Source organism: Pygocentrus nattereri, chromosome 11 (assembly GCF_015220715.1).
Source record: "Pygocentrus nattereri isolate fPygNat1 chromosome 11, fPygNat1.pri, whole genome shotgun sequence".
In the NCBI taxonomy this organism is placed as follows: Eukaryota; Metazoa; Chordata; class Actinopteri; order Characiformes; family Serrasalmidae; genus Pygocentrus; species Pygocentrus nattereri.
Genome location: NC_051221.1, coordinates 5,034,072 through 5,050,918, shown reverse-complemented (window position 1 = coordinate 5,050,918; position 16,847 = coordinate 5,034,072). Strand labels below are relative to the sequence as shown.

The 16,847-nt window shown below is 40.5% G+C and overlaps 1 protein-coding gene across 3 annotated transcripts in view; it reads left to right on the top strand.

The window, feature by feature from the left end:
- Positions 1 to 16,847, top strand: part of LOC108410946 (class I histocompatibility antigen, F10 alpha chain-like) — a 96,441-nt gene that overhangs the window by 75,680 nt on the left and 3,914 nt on the right. For 2 of the 3 annotated variants that reach the window (XM_037542421.1, XM_037542419.1), the window contains one exon: positions 16,714 to 16,805. In XM_037542421.1, coding sequence (XP_037398318.1) covers positions 16,714 to 16,805 — 92 coding nt within the window. Of the gene's footprint in view, positions 1 to 2,168; positions 2,394 to 6,980; positions 7,254 to 7,380; positions 7,669 to 10,194; positions 10,480 to 13,959; positions 14,086 to 14,502; positions 14,554 to 16,713; positions 16,806 to 16,847 lie in introns of those variants that run through there. The other variant, XM_037542423.1, reaches the window with a different exon arrangement.

The following is a 16,847-nucleotide window of genomic DNA, read 5'->3' as shown; positions in this document are numbered from 1 at the left end:
TTTTATTGCCATAAAACTGTTGAAACTGTTATTCTAAACTAATTTCTAATGTTTTTATTTTCATTTATACTCTGCGGTCGTGTATATCTGTGTTCTTTACAGTACGAGGACTTTTATAGTTTAGTTTAAATCTGAATTGATAAGTGCTCTTAAAGAAGCTACAGTTTAAAGCACACCTGCAGTTTAAACCAATTGCCGTCATTTAAAAATCCCACTTCTGCCACCAGTTTGACTGCCACCTACTGGTTGCTTGGGTTCTGTCAAGGTGGCAGGATGGACAGCTGTGCGTGTTTCAGAAAGCTACAACCCTTTCTAACAGTTTGACTAAAAAAGGGCAGATTAGAAATCAGGCAACAGTGTTCCAGACTGGCTGTATCTAGACCAGGTTTCTTAAGAATGGGAGTGATAGCAGAAGTTTAAAGGGCAGAAGGGACGTAACCTGAAGCAAGAGATGAACTGATGAAATGACAGATGGGGTCAGAGATAACTGAGAGACACTTCTTGAGACCTGGGGTGGGAGTGGTACTCTAGACCCCTTATGGTCAATATCTGGTTAAAGCACATTGAAATACATGCCCCTTCATGTGGAGAGCATTTGAGTGCTGTGGAATAAAGGGAGGTCAGGCACTGAATACCACTAGTCTTGTCATTCAACAGGTACAAGCTTACTGAATATTTTATGTTTTGAAATTGTGGTCAGTCAGGACTGCTAAAGAGCTAACGGAATGTCAGGTCAAGGCCTTTGTCATTTCAGCTCTTTACAATTACACACTGAAACGAAGTGACGTTCCTCCAGGACCCACACAGGAACACAAGTGCAGAACAACACAATAAACACAGCAGACGATACAGTGCAATGCATATGAAAGACGTACAGTAAATCCAGAACAGGACCCGGGCAGCACACGGCGCTGAGAGTCTGTGGAGCTGTAAAAGGAGGATGGAACACACTATGACAGAACAGTGTTGGCTGATCCAGTAATTCCAGCAGCTGACACTGTAAAAGTGAAGTAAAATGTTCAAAACTCCAAAGTCACACATTGTTGAAGAAATAAAATGTGCAAAATGCAAATGTATTTTTATCTGTATTACAGATTGATCAGCACCATATTACACCACGGGTGATGGTCACGGTTTTTCCTCAGTATTTTCCTCACTAGGGTTTCCTTCCTTAGTGGGTTTCCCCCTAGTTTGCTTTTCTTTGGGTTTTTTAGATTGATTGATGAGATTATAGGTGCCCCAGTCGGTTGCGTCTTCTTAATTAAAGGGGTGCTCCTGAAAAGAAGCACATTAGTGCTTAAGGCTGCTTTAAATGAAACAGACTCCCGTCCCACCTGTTCTGCTGGTGAGTCACAATTTGGAGTGAGTGCAGTGTTTGTGTTTTTTTAAGTGCACATTTATTTGATTATTGTTGTTGGTAGTGTATATATCGTTGTTGTATATATGTGTATGTATATATCATTGTTGTATGTATGTGTATGTATATATCATTGTTGTATGTATGTGTATGTATATATCGTTGTTGTATGTATGTGTATGTATATATCGTTGTTGTATATATGTGTATGTATATATCATTGTTGTATGTATGTGTATGTATATATCATTGTTGTATGTATGTGTATGTATATATCGTTGTTGTATGTATGTGTATGTATATAGCGTTGTTGTATGTATGTGTATGTATATATCATTGTTGTATATATGTGTATGTATATAGCGTTGTTACTTTGTAACTTTACAGCAGAAGGAAAAAACCTACTTTACTTTTAATGTAAGTCAATGGAACCAGATATTTTCCCAGGTCGTTTTGGGCCTTTTCATTTTTTTCATTTGCTCCATTGTTCATGAGGGGGGGAAGGGGGGTGAGCGGGATAAGCAGATCCCGTCCACTCCGGCCCATCTGCGACGGGGATTCATACCCTTATGCGCACGGGATGCCGCTTCGCCTTAATCCCATTAAATAAGCCGTTAAACGGAGACTAAACTGTTCTAAACTGATAACAGAGTCATAGTCCTGATACTTCTCGACGAAATTCAGCTCAGGCTCAGACTTAAACTACTTTACTAATATATTTACGCTGTTTCCCTCTTACCTACCCGTATTCAGGCACGGCCCGTCTGATTGGCCGACTGCTGGAGAGTGAAGGGGCTCTTAGCCAATCATGGGCAGGAATGCTCCTGAATAGAGGTGGGAAAATAAACAAAGTGGTCGTGAAATAACGGACCAGGGTGACGCCTAAGAAAAGGAAAGTAAGGAAAACCGACTTCCCCCAGCTGCAGATCATCCAGAGCGGATTTTTACTGAACTAGGCGATAAAAGGCGGCGATGGGGTCAATTCCGGTGGTCTGTCTGGTCTTTGTGTGTGGATTGCTCGTCCCGGTTCTCGGAGGTGAGTTATTTACTGTTTCTGCTGGACAAACATTCCCGATTAACTGCGTTAGCTCACATGATCTGGACTGGAGCTAAAGGGTCTGTTAGATCAACTGTGTTAAACCTCACCGGGTCTCACAGGCCTAGAAGTGTGAGAAAGAAGACACATGGGGACCAGAGAGGAGCTGCTGAGAAAGTCAACTGCTGAAGACACTCTTTTCCACAAACGGGCTGTTTTCTTCTTATTACGCGCTTTTCCACGTGGATTTCTAATGTTATCTTCTGTCAACAATGAGGATACACCATTTATAAACTGTTATAAACTCTTTTCAGACAGACTGGCTGATGAACACCATTTATAAACTGTTATAAACTCTTTTCAGACAGACTGGCTGATGAACACCATTTATAAACTGTTATAAACTCTTTTCAGACAGACTGGCTGATGAACACCATTTATAAACTGTTATAAACTCTTTTCAGACAGACTGGCTGATGAACACCATTTATAAACTGTTATAAACTCTTTTCAGACAGACTGGCTGATGAACACCATTTATAAACTGTTATAAACTCTTTTCAGACAGACTGGCTGATGAACACCATTTATAAACTGTTATAAACTCTTTTCAGACAGACTGGCTGATGAACACCATTTATAAACTGTTATAAACTCTTTTCAGACAGACTGGCTGATGACCAGAGTTTAATAACATCGTCTGCTCTTAGCCCCTAGGGCCCTAAGGAATGCTAGGTCACTTCTGGCCTTCAGAACTTCAGGAAGGTTTAAGATACAAACAAGATCCACATAAGAGGACATTCAGCAGACCCACCCACATCCGGCTCGGAAAAACCCCTAAAATCCTGAAATAATTGCTCTGCTGTTCTGCAGGTCGCCAGTCCATCACAGGACAGACAGACATTCACACATGCAGTGTAGGGATGGGGAGATTCACCGATTCACATCTGCGATTCCACTGCACCGGTAGATTCAACGTGCATCGGGTTTATTTGCGGGCGAATTCTCGGTGCATCTCCTCTAGCCTTTCTGCATCGGCACATACCGTGGTTACATCGGGTGTTTTGTTTTCCAGTGTCTATTCCTTATTCTAACGTATTTCCAGAGGCAACATATTTTTTATTTTTATTGATTTCTTTTTTTTTCGAGGCAACATAAATGCACCATCGTGTCCTCAGGTACTGACGCAAGCACGCAGACGTACACAAGAAAGATGGAGGGAAACGAGAGCATTAGCAACGACAAAGAGACTTAATGCACCAAAAAAGACACACAAATCAAACGTGTGGCAACTTGACAAGACGCACGCAATCTGCAAACAATGCCGTGGGGCTATCAAAGACGTTAGTAGCACAACGAACCTGGCGACACACATGAAAAGACGGCACGGTGTGGACGTCTCTGCGGCCGCTACCCCCTCGTTTTCTTCGGATCCTGCTGAAACACGAGCCACACTGATACACATTGTTAATACAGTACTTTTAAAAACTCTTCATCTTATGTTTTATACGTTTTGTATAAATATAGATGGAGAATATAACTGAATAATTCAGTTGAATAAATGAATGCTCTGCCTGAATATACTGAATTATGCATTTTTTTAATATCATGTATTGGTTTTGCTCCATTGAAAACAACCAGATGCATACATCCCTTAAACTGTTAGAGAGTAAAGTAGAGTTGTGCTATTGAGTTAAGAAAACTGATGGGTCAGGCCAATACATCCTCAAACCTCAACTAACTGTATCGAATGATCACTTATCAAACCCAATCCTCATATAATTAAGTCTAAATATCGTTATCAAATATCAAATATTTATATTAAGTATAAATATCGTTATCTAATCATTTTTGAATCGCATCATATCGTGGACAGGAGTGATTTGTATGGCATCGTATCGACAAGGGGTTTCAGAGTATCGCAATTATATCGTATCGGTGGCAGTGTATCGACATGTGTATCGAATCGACCTTAGTGGTGAAGATATACATCCTTAATACAGTGGTGCTTGGAAGTTTGTGAACCTTTAGAATTTTCTATATTTCTGCATAAATATAACCTGAAACATCATAAGAGGGCTAAAGGTTGATGAAGAGAACCCAGTTAAGTAAATAACACAAAAATATTACACTTGGTCTTTTGTTTATTGAGGAAAATGATCCAATTTAACATATTTCTGAGTGGCAAAAGTCTGTGAACCTTTGCTTTCAGTATCTGGTGTGACCCCCCCGTGCAGCAATAACTGCAACTAAACGTTTCCGGTAACTGTTGATCAGTCCTGCCACACTGGCTTGGAGGAATTTTAGCCCATTCCTCCATACAGTACAGCTTCAACTCTGGGATGTTGGTGGGTTTCCTCACAGTATCTGCTCACTTCAGGTCCTTCCACAACATTTCAATGGGATTAAGGTCAGGACTTCGACTTGGCCGCTCCAAAAACATTAACTTTATTCTTCTTTAACCTTCTTTGGTAGAACGACTTGTGTGCTTAGGGTTGTTGTGTTGCTGCATAACTCACTTTCTCTTGAGATTCAGTTCATGGACAGATGTCCTGACATTTTCCTTTAGAATTCTCTGATATAAGTCAGAATTCATTGATCCATCAATGATGGCAAGCCGTCCTGGCCCAGATGCAGCAAAACAGGTCCAAACCACAATACTATGTTCACAGTATAAATAGTTGCTTAGAAGTTACCCCAGGGTCCTTTGTGACCCCGTCGTTTATTACACGCCTTGTTCTTGGAGTGATCTTTGTTGGTTGATCACTCCTGGGGAGGGAAACAATGGTCTTGAATTTCCTCCTGTTGTACACAGTCTGTCTGACTGTGGATTGATGGAGTCCAAACTCTTTAGAGATGGTTTTATAACCTTTTTCCAGCCTGATGAGCATCAGCAACTCTTTTTCTGAGGTCCTCAGAAATCTCCTTTGTTCGGGTCATGATACACTTCCATAAACATGTGTTGTGAAGAGCAGACTTTGATAGACTTCAAACTCCTTAACTGCTAATGCTACAGGTTCACATACTTTTGCTACTCACATTTTGGATCATTTTCCTCAAACAAATGACCAAATATAATATTTTTGTGTCATTTGTTTAACTGGGTTCTCTTTATCTGGTTTTAGGACTTGTGTGAAAATCTGATGATGTTTTAGGTCATATTTATCAGAATCAGAATCCTTTATTGATCCTTTATTGAAATTGTAGTTGTTACAGTTGCAACCATTTATATAAAAGAATAAACACATTAATAATTTAAAACAAAGATAAAGAGAAATTTGCAATATGTACATGAGATTTAAGTTCTTATGAATATAGTAAAGTGGCGGTGACTGTGATAATAAATATTAAACATCTAGTATAAAGCAGTTCAAGTTATTTAAATTATTGTCCCTCTGAGTTATTGCACACAATTATTATTATTATTATTATTATTATTATTATTCCACATATGAACTGTGTGGTATTGAGTTTTGCACAGATGAACCACACTTTGTCAATCACACACTGAGGGCGGAGTTATAGAGTTTGATGGCCACAGGTAAGAATGACCTCCTGTGGCGCTCTGCGGTCATTTCGGTAGAGTGAGTCTTGCACTGAATGAGCTCCTGTGTCTCGTAACCATATCGTAGAGTGGGTGGGAGCCATTGTCCATAATGGCCTGCAGCTTAAACAGTGTCCTCCTCTCCAACACGGCCATCAGCATGTCCAGCTCCACACCCACAACATCACCGGCCTTGCGGATCAGTTTGTTGAGTCTGTTGCCATCTGCCACCCTCAGCCTGCTTCCCCAGCATGCAACAGCATAGAAGATTCTTTCAGGCACCACTGTATGTTGCCAAAACATGTTTATATCATTCAGCATTAATAGTGCCTTCACTGATGTGCACATCACCCATGCCATGTTCATGAATGCCCCCCCTAAACCATCATGAATACTGGCTTTTGAACTGTGCTCTGATAAGCTGAGCGGTCTTTAGTCTGGAGGACACAGTGACCATGATTTCCAAAAAGAATTTCAAAAGTTAAGTCGTCAGACTGCAGAACACTTTTCCACTTCCCCTCAGTCCATTTTAAATTAGCTTGGACCCAGAGAAGGCGGCAGTGTTTCTAGATCCTGTTTATATTTGATGTCTTCTTTGCTATTTTGATTTGCTCATTATTGCATTTTGTTTTTATTTACATTTTGAAGTGTCCCAACTTTTTTGGAAATGGGGTTGTATAAGCCTGACTAACAGTTCTATGTTGCAGCCACAAAGTGCGTGAATTGTGTGAACTCAGTAATCAAAAATACTTGACAAAAAAGTTACAAACTTAATGGAGAATCTCAGGAAATATCTGTTTAATTGCTGTGGAATATTTGCAGGATATGTTACTGTGGGAATAAGAGAAAGTAACCAAAACATGTCCTACTTGAACCTGTTTAACTACTTGGTTGTTTTTTACTTGTTAGATTGAGATCCATGCTCCAGTACAGGTGTGTCTCAAGTGTGTGTTAACATAAAATGATTAGAGATATTAAGTTTTAGAGTAAAAACATTTCATTTATCAGTTTTCTTACACTTTTTTCCCCCATGTTCCCCCCAGATAAACACTCTCTGTACTACATTTACACCGCTCTCAGCAAAGATGTCACTCTACCAGGGATCTATGAGTTCACAGCTCTGGGTCTGCTCGATGACCGGGCCATCGACTACTACAACAGTAAGGAACAGGTGAAGATTCCTAAGGAGGACTGGATGAAGGAGAAGATGCAGCCAGATTACTGGGACAAAGGCACCCAGTCTCGCAAGAGCAAAGAGCAGTGGTTCAAGGTCAACGTGGAAATCCTGATGCAGCGAATGGGACACAATCAGACCGGTTAGTGATCCGTCACTCATTCATCTTAAAAACATATCACAAGTTTCCATCCACTGTATGATCCCTCTGGTTTTGTGCCAGCTAATGTCCTTTTCTTCATTTAATTGTTACATTAACTTAATTCCAGACCTTCACATTCTTCAGTGGAGACATGGCTGTGAGATCGATGAAGCAGATGGAAAACACAAATTTCTGAAAGGCATTGATGAGTACAGCTATGACGGCAAGGAGTTCCTCTCTTTTGATGATGAGAACATGCGGTGGATCGCTTCAGTTCCAGAAGCTCAGCAAACCAAAAGTAAATGGGATGAAGTGACCATCCTGAACCAGTACACCAAGGGTTACCTGGAGAAAGAATGTGTGGACTGGCTCAGCAAATTCATGCAGTACGGAAAAGAAGCAGTGAGAAAACCCTGTGAGTTCCCCGAGTCCTTGTGTATTTTTCTAGTGCCTTATTTCCTGAAAGCATCATCATGATTCTTCATTTAAGCTCGGTTTTACATCAAGGGAGGACCCCCATTTACAGTGTAGCCGAGAGCCACAGGAAGAGAAAAAAAAAATTGTTAAAAAAAAGATTCCAAAAAAATTAATAGTATGTGAAATAGAAAAAATAAAGATAAAAATAAATTGATAAATAAAATATTCAAATAAAAGTTACAAACAAAACTAAAATAATTCAGAAGTAAAACATTTAAAACCCCTTCGCTTCAATTTTGGGTGGAAGATTTGATGTTGCTTGCTCGATGGTCCTCTGTTTGGCAGCAACAACGAGGTGGAAAATGGGTGGAAATATGTAATATGGTTTCTCATGTTTGTCATTTCCAAAATATTTTAGTTTAGTGTGACACAACTTGTATACAGTGTGGCTCATGTCCAGGTCCCTTTTCCCTTCATCTTCATAGAAGCCAATGTGCTTCCATACGTTACCTCAGGGTTCAGCAACATGCGGCTCTTTTACAGCCCTGGTGCAGCTCCACAGCTGAATTGGATTTGTAGGTAAAAATAAAATCCTCCTTTACAGTAAAATAAAGCTCTGCTGATCCTTCAACACAGTTTAACAATAAATGATCTTAAACGCTGCTAATTCACCACCCTATAACCGGCCGGCGTGCAGCCTGCAGGTCACATAGCAACGCAGACAGTCTCGCCTAGCCAGTCCCGAATGAAAAGATGTAAGACACACATTTGGAGATGAATGGACTTATTCGCTTTTATAAGCACTGCAGTTGGTTTTCTGGTATGTTTAATCTACAATGAGAGACTCAAACACTAAAAGGTGGTGAAGCTGAGGTCGGCTTCTGTTTCTCATTTTTTAAGGTGGAACGGGAAAATTAGAACAAGAAGCTGATGAATGAGAAGTGACTTCAGCCTCGTAAAACGGTCGAATGTTGAGACATTTTACAAAGAAAAGCTTAAAGCAGTTCATACTGTTTATACTGTGTAGCCTGTACTAGGACATCAGCACATACTGAGACACACTGGACATTAAATGTTGTGGCTCCCAAGCTGGTTTGATTTTTGTTGAAAGGACAAAATGACTCTTCATAACATTTGGGTAGTGACTTCTTACCTAACCTAGCTCGGATTTCTCGCTCATCCAGTTGTATTTTCATGTTTTTGCCACAGGCTGTCCGGCAAGTTGTGAATCAATTCAGAATCATCCATGTTCGCATCATGATGCATCTAAGAATCGATTTTTTTTTTCTCCACCCCTAGTACTTCTTTTTTGCTTTCAGCAGCGGATCCATGTAAAGTTATAAAATTTACAGTGTTATTTTCAATATGAACAGGTCTGGAATGAAATAACTAAAAAGCAAACAAGCGCATAAAATCACGTTCTCCTGTCATTACAGCCAGCATGAATAAATACTTTATGAATAAAATGATACTTATCAAGGAGGCTGGGGAGCTGTCAGAGACCTTGGCACTTGAGCGGGAGTGGGTGACTGCTGAACAGTGTTTGATGTTCCCCGTGATGGAGTCACCTACAAGCACGTAGCGAATCCCAGAACGTGTGAACGGCGGGGCGACTGTGTGGGGGCCTCCCGAGAGGCTGAAAGGCGAGGCTGCTGATCCACACATGGTGAGGGAGCTGTGTCTCATTGTTCAGTAAAAGGAGGCTGCGTTCCTCCCTGCAGTGTATAGGGGGGCAGCGCTCCCTTGTCTCTGCAGTAGCCTGCAGAGGTAGCAGGGCTGCACGGTGTACAAGTGTGGACAGGAGAAGAAGGAGAATCATCTTCCAGCTCTTCCAGAATTGTGAGTCTGTTGCTCATTTGCAGGGTTCGAGGTAATGGGTGGCAGGCAGAACAGCTAGCACTGCGCAGACCACCACAGCCCACGGCTCTGTTTGACACAGGGTGGAGCAGCTCATTCCCTTTGGTGTCTCCCCCCAGCCGAGGTCAAGGATCTTCAACTTGGGCTAGAGCAGCCAAGACTCTGGCATCAATAACAGAGGGAGTAACGTTAGCCTGGGCTGACGCCAACATGAGCACTGAAATCCTAACTTCCAGTTCAGTAATTCTTTAGGTCAGACAAGCACAGCCGGCCCAACCGAGTGAGGAGTTTAATGGAGGGATAGCAGTAAAAAGCTTGAGGTGCTTAAAAGCAGAGATTAAAAACCACTTAGGCTACACTGAAAACAAAACTCCCACTAAAAACTAAACTCCCGCTCTGACGTGCTCACCATCGCTCACTCTGACAAGTCAGCTGATCTCAGACTTTTTATAAGAGGTAGCTTTAAAGAAAGTGATGACTGGCTAAAGTGTTGCAGAAAAACCCGTTTACAGGTTGTTTTTCTACTGTCTGGTAGTAAACTGTGTAGAAGATGGTAACAGGCTACTGCAGGAAATTTCTGAAACTTTGTGAAAAATGAAAACAATGTTTATGTGGATTTCATTTACGTTTCCTTTTTCAAAACAAAAAAATGAATTTGTCATTTCAGCCAAACCAGAGGTTCATGCATTTGCAAAGAAGTCTACAACTAACTCAGGCAGACTGACCCTGACCTGCCTGGCCACGGGCTTCTACCCCAAAGACGTGACGCTGGATGTGAGGAAGTTCCGCACTTCAGTGCCTGAACATCTGCTAACATCTTCAGGAATCAGACCCAATGATGATGGAACCTACCAGCTGAGAAAGAGTGTGGACATCCAGGTGGACGAAACTGCAGAATATGACTGTTATGTGAATCACAGCACCCTCGCAGAACCAATAATTACAAAATGGGGTAATTGGATTTATGATTCTCATTCTACATTTGGTTTTTTAGTTATCACAATTATTCGCTTAATGTAACTTTTTAAGAAAGCATTTGCTTAAGGGTAAAGAGAGAGTAGACCAAAAATGACCCCATTACCCCCTTGACTACATTAAGCTATTTATGACATGAAATTTGACAATATTGCCTAATTTAATCAATGGGTGTGGAATTATTGATAACAAACATTACCTATGGATCCATCCCATATCCTTGTGACTAATTCTATGGAAGAGGAATCATTAAACGATGGGGTAATTATATCTGTGTAACCTCATGTATTTCTGGTCTACTGAAGTTTAGAATGTTTCTCAATGTAATTCTAAACCCTGTTTAACAGAATAGCAGATGTGCAGGGACTAGACCAAAACTACATGATGAGAGGACAGCTTTAAAGTATTTCCCCACTTTAATCTAAACTAATATTGTTGTAAATGAGAACAAGGTTTGCAGGAATGGTGTCTTTGTTTGAAGAGTGTTCTGTTACTCTGTTCATCAAAGCTCAGCTTTGCTCTAACAGTTCGCTCTAGGTGGAGCTCATGTCTTACACTCTCAGCCCTCAGCGCTAGACTGTCTCAGTAGCTCCGCCTTCAGAATAAGAGTCTTTATAGAAGAGCTCAGCAAATAAATGCTCCAGAACAATTACCCCAATATTACCATGTACACATTCCTGAATAAACCTCTACATATTGCTGGTGTTGGAACAAAACCATGTATCTCCATTTATTTCCTTTTTTTTTAACTTCCTTTGAAAAAGCCTGTTTCTCTTTACATTTTATATAAATTTCATGCTGAATGCACCAAAAGAAATGGCTTGGGGAAAAGTCTGGTTACATTGACTCATAGTTAAAGTAAAGTATGTTTTTCCTTCTCCTGTAAAGTTATAATTTTTAAGATTTTGTTCTGACAGCAGCAACATACATACATGCATAGCAGCTGCTGCTTGCAGTTGTAGTCATTATTTTCAGTAATTTCAGTGCAGCCACATTTCTGAAAATAGATTAGCTTAAAGGGATTTCCAGTGATTTTTCACAATTTCTGTATAACTCAGTGTGTGAGGTGTAAACAGAGAGATTGAGGGGTTTGGTATGAAATGGTTCAGATGTCTTTACAGTGGTGGTGATGGGAACCAGGGGTCGCCATGACTACAACACAGATATAGACATTTTATTTACTATCCAGAACCACCAGAGAACCTACACGAGTCTTTTTTTATATGAGATGATGGTAAAATCTGAAATAATAAGTTTTCTTTTGGAACTAATTTACCTCACAACATCCTACATGGGCCTTTCTGACTTTCAGTATGTTTTAGGCCAAAATCATCTCTAAATCATAAAAGAATATCTCAGACATCAGGCAGTGAATTAATGACCATTTACTGTAGTAACTTTCTGTGCAGGAGCTGGATGTCTGGTTCCTATCACCACCACTGTGAAAGGTTTTCTAGACCAGAGCTTTTCACACCAAACCACTCTGAAAGACTCTGTTTACACCTGAGACTTATTTATAGAGGAATTTTTAAAAACCTGTGAAATTCACCTTTAAGCTTCCAAACTGATTTTATTAGAAAAAATTATATACATAAATACCCAGTACTGTGATACTGTGTATACAAAAACTTATATATATATGAAATCTTAATTATACTGTGATATTATTTTCACCCAGGGTTAGAAATGAATATCATCATTGCATGTTTTTTCTTTGTCTAGTTTTTTCTATTATCTGTCTATTCTGGTTACTTTTCCCTTATGTTCACATGACCAGCAAATGTCCTCCTCAATTAGGCATTTCCTGAATTACTCTAGGGGGGTACTTGTCCCTATTAGTGGCGCAAACAGCTGCTTGTGTGGCTTTAAAGCAAAATGTCTGCTGTTGTTAATACAGGCAAATAACAGCCACTTGTATACCTGACATGGTCCCAGGGGTGATAGTGGGAAAAATTCCTGAGCCTGAACTTTTTTTCTCTGCTCGGGAGGTGAGCAGGGTGGGGGTGCTATGTATGCGACACACTTAACACATAACTTGTTGGCCTCTGGGCGCAGATATACGTCTATATATAACCCTGATCTTCATTACTGTCAAAGAATTTTTGTTTTTGAATTAGTCCCTTCAATGATAGATTGTGTTGAATTTTGTTGAAATACATGAACAACATTCAGACATGAGATAAACAAACCCAGTATAAGCCTATATTTCAGAAGCTTGTGCAGATTACCAGAACTCTTGGGACTAGCAGGCCTGCTCAGGAATCCATACCTGTTTTTAACTAGTCACATACCTTATTGCTTCTATAGCATAGGAGACTACAGATACTACAGCCATACCAAGAACGGTCAGCAGGTGGCAATAACAATACTCCAATACTCCAAAGTAAACTAGGAATTGATTAGTAGCCTAACCATCGACTAAATGACATGAACAAGGACACATTCATTTCTTTTAAAAATATAATAGCAAACTATGCAGCATTTATTTTAAATATTTTGAAACCGTTACAGTGCAACAAACTCATAAATAATACTACAGCCCTAAAATTACTATTCAGTTCCATTTTCCCCTTAATATAGGCTTAATATAGGCTTAATACAGGCTTAATATAGGCTTAATGTAGTTGTGTTCCATGGCTGAGTTTATACGTTTCGCGTTGACACTTGAAAAAAAAATTGCACGTGTATTTCCCGGGATTTCCTACTGAATCTATCAATTTGTTTGGTCAAAGCAAGTCCCGCCCCCCCTGTTTCTGACTGGCTTAATGGCTAGTAGGCTCGGCCTTGGTGTTGGTTACAGTGAAACCTGCGCATGTCAGCGCATGTCAGATCAAGAGAAGTGTCAGATCCTATGGTCAGATCACGAGGTCAGGGGACGGCAACCCGCGGCTCTTTGATCCCCCTGATGCGGCTCAGCTTTTGAAAATAATTAATTTAATTAACGTATATTATTTTTGAGACTTAAAAAAAATGTTCGCTCGGAATATCACAAACGTCCGGTATTTAGTTTCGGTTCGCTTGACTGACATGTCGGCGTCGGCGTTATCTAGACTAAAGGTGCTGCTCACAGAGCTGCTGTGTCTGCATCCACAGTAGCCACCAAAGCTGAGCACATTTCATACAGGTACAGAGTTGGGTTCTTTCACTGGGACCTGATGGAGGGCTGATATTGAAGGAGTCATCTGTTAAATCAGACGGGCTCCTGAGTTCTGATGGTGCGTAAGAAGCAGTTCAGTAACGATGCAGAGGCAGCCTGCAGTAGTACTCTAGATTGGGATTTGGCTGCGACTGACATTTGTCATTTATGCAATATGTTTATTGCAGTGAGCAAAATACGTCACCCCTGCAGATGAAAGATAGAAGAGAGTCCACTTCAGATTTACAGCATGTTTTCACTGTCATGTTAGAACAAAAACATACAGCTCAGTGATTTTGTTCAACACTTTTCTGTTTACAGACAAAATGTGCTTTGACTGCCAGAGTTCAGGTTCAGGAGCGGTTGGACCAGTGATTGGCGGAGTGGTGGGGCTTCTGCTGATTATCGGTTTGATAATCTTTGTCCTTATTAAGAAGGGGATAATTGGTGAGTATAGACTATCAGTACAAACTGTGCTCAAAGTATAAAGATTAATTGTTTATAATTGACTGCCAAAAGGAAAAAAGGCCTCCTCAGGCTTCCACCTCAGCATCTTCATCCTTAAAACGAGATGATAGGAAGAAGCTCATTACCAGGGAGATGTGTGAGGGTCTTGTCATCATGAAAGAAAATCCCAATGCACCTCTTTATTGTAAACTTGGATTAGAAAAATGACATTTTATTTAAGTGTTTTATTTTTTCTAGTGGCTCAGTCTTTTTGCAAGTTTGTCATGGCTTAGCATCAAATATACGTTTACATTATTTTTCTAAATAAAACGAACAAGAATAAAAATGCAGTTCTGAAAACTGAACAGCAGTTAATGTTTATTTTACATTAACATAATCTCTTTTCTTATTTACCAGCCAATCCGTGTAGTGGAAATGCGACACCTGGTGTGCAAGCCCCACCAAATGGTCAGTGTCCTTGTGATTTTATTGCTCTGTGCTGTCATGTTACGATACGATGTGGTCATGTTCAAATATACATAATTGACCTTTTAAATTTCAGCATGTTGCTACACATCAGGCTGTTTTCACTGTAACACTGTAATGTCTAACTCTAAATGCTGGAGTCCTCACCATCATGTACCTCTTCAACAAGCCAAGATTCACAATCGGTCATCTTCATTTTTCCCTGTGTTGAACGTTTAATAAAAGCACAAAGACATTTTTACATATAACTTCTTCTTCAGGTGTTCCTGAAAAGCTCATGCAAGCTGGTAAATTCCATTTGAGTTTCATTCTTACTCAGCAAACTCTACAGTAGAAATACTGTGGCACAGCAGGGCTGCAACAGCAGCTGCAGTCTTACTATGAAGTTAGACTTAATTTAAAAGAAAGGAAAAGGAAACCAGTAGCAGCAGTGAAAGGATTATGGGTGGATCATCTGATTATGAATCTCAAGAGATGCTTCCTTATGATGGGCAGTCATAAGGAAATAACCATGTACAGTCTGAGAGCTTTTTATGTTGTAGGGAAATCTCTGTGAATATTGACAGAAATAGAGACCACTCAACTCTACAGACTCAGCAGTTCGGTGTGAGAGCAGCTTCAGTGTTCGTGGCCCTTTTCTCCAGTAACCAGTTTCAGTATGGGACATAATGCAGTAACAGCTCAGAGAGGCCTGCTTAAACCAGAGAAAACCAACACGCCAGTGCTTCTGATCAGAACTTCAGCAGTTGCTTCTTGTTGGAGCCGAGCGTCTCACCAGCAGTGTTTTCTGAGAATCTGGGGAAAAACAACACGCTCTACCTTTTTCCTCCTCTTTCCCAGTGCACTGTGCTATGATATAGCACCGCCACTCAGCGTAAGGCCACAGTTATAGTGACTAATGGCAGAAATCCACCAAGTGCAGCATTTATGATAGCCTGCAGACTACAGTTACTGTCCATTCACCAACCGTTCTTATGGAAAAATGATCTTCCTAAAACCAACTTGAGCAGTTTTCATGAAGATTCTGACCTGCACCAGTGCTTTCTTACTTGGGATTTGTTCTCAGCTAAGAACAGAATCTGCCCTCACTCTAGAACACAAAGCTGTGGACAGTTCTGTGCAGTAAGAACACGTCATCAATCTGAATTTTTCCTAGAACCTTTCTCAAAACTACACTCAGGAAGATGTTGGTAAATGAGGCCCATTGTTACTGGGCTATGAGTCTGGATTATATTAAATTGTTCTTTATTGATGCAAAGCACTTCATAGCCATGGCTTGACCTCACAGGTTTACAATGCTGAAGATTAATAGCTGTTGGTGCTTCACATAAATGACACTGTGTTGTTTTTACAATTTTGACATAACCACATCATAGTCGTGATACCAGTCGTGGGCTGGAGGTTAGGGAACCAGCCCTGTAACTTCAAGTTTGCTGGTTCGCTCCCCTCGGCTGACGGTCTGTGACTGAAGCGCCCTTAAGCAAGGCACCTAACCCCCAATTGCTCCATGGATAGGGCTGCCTACTGCTCAGGGCAAGTGTGCTCATTGCCCCCTAGTGTGTGTGTGTGTGTGTGTGTGTGTGTGTGTGTGTGTGTGTGTATGTGTGTGTTCACAGTGTGTAAACACAGAGACACATGGTTCTAAATTCTATTCTATAATCGCCTAAGCCCTCATTAATGTGTGGAAGGCTACATCTCTTTAGAAAGCTCTGCCCCAAAAACAAGAAGTGATATTATTCACTACTGTAGAGTGTTTCAGAGGACAGATGACATATTAGAGCAGATATACAGGAAAATGCAAATTATAAGACTAAACTGGTTTATTTTGTGCTGTTGAAAGGCGCAGACAGCAGTTTTGCTGACATTTAACTTGTCCAACTGAAAAGCGGTCGTCCATCATGTACACTGAGAACATGCCAGTGACTTCTGGTGCTGCTGTCAGTCGGCTCAAGACCTGTTTATCACTGGAAACTGTCTGTAGTGGCTTTTGAAAAACTATAAAATCAGAGGGAATGGATTTTTGGAGGATTCTCCACAGCAGAGCTTTGCAGACAGACGGTCGGTATTTAGGCATCAAAAGAATGAACTGCTCCCTAGTTTTGTTTTCCTTTTATCAAGTCTGACAGTAAACTTGTTTTTCAGGTGTGGCCAGCGATGGTGGGTCGAAAGACTCAGTGGTCACTCTGATTGAGGAGCAGACAGCGCTGACAGCTGAAGCTTACACTCAAATTATCGTAAGTAGTTTATACATTAACATGCAGGCATTACAAATACAA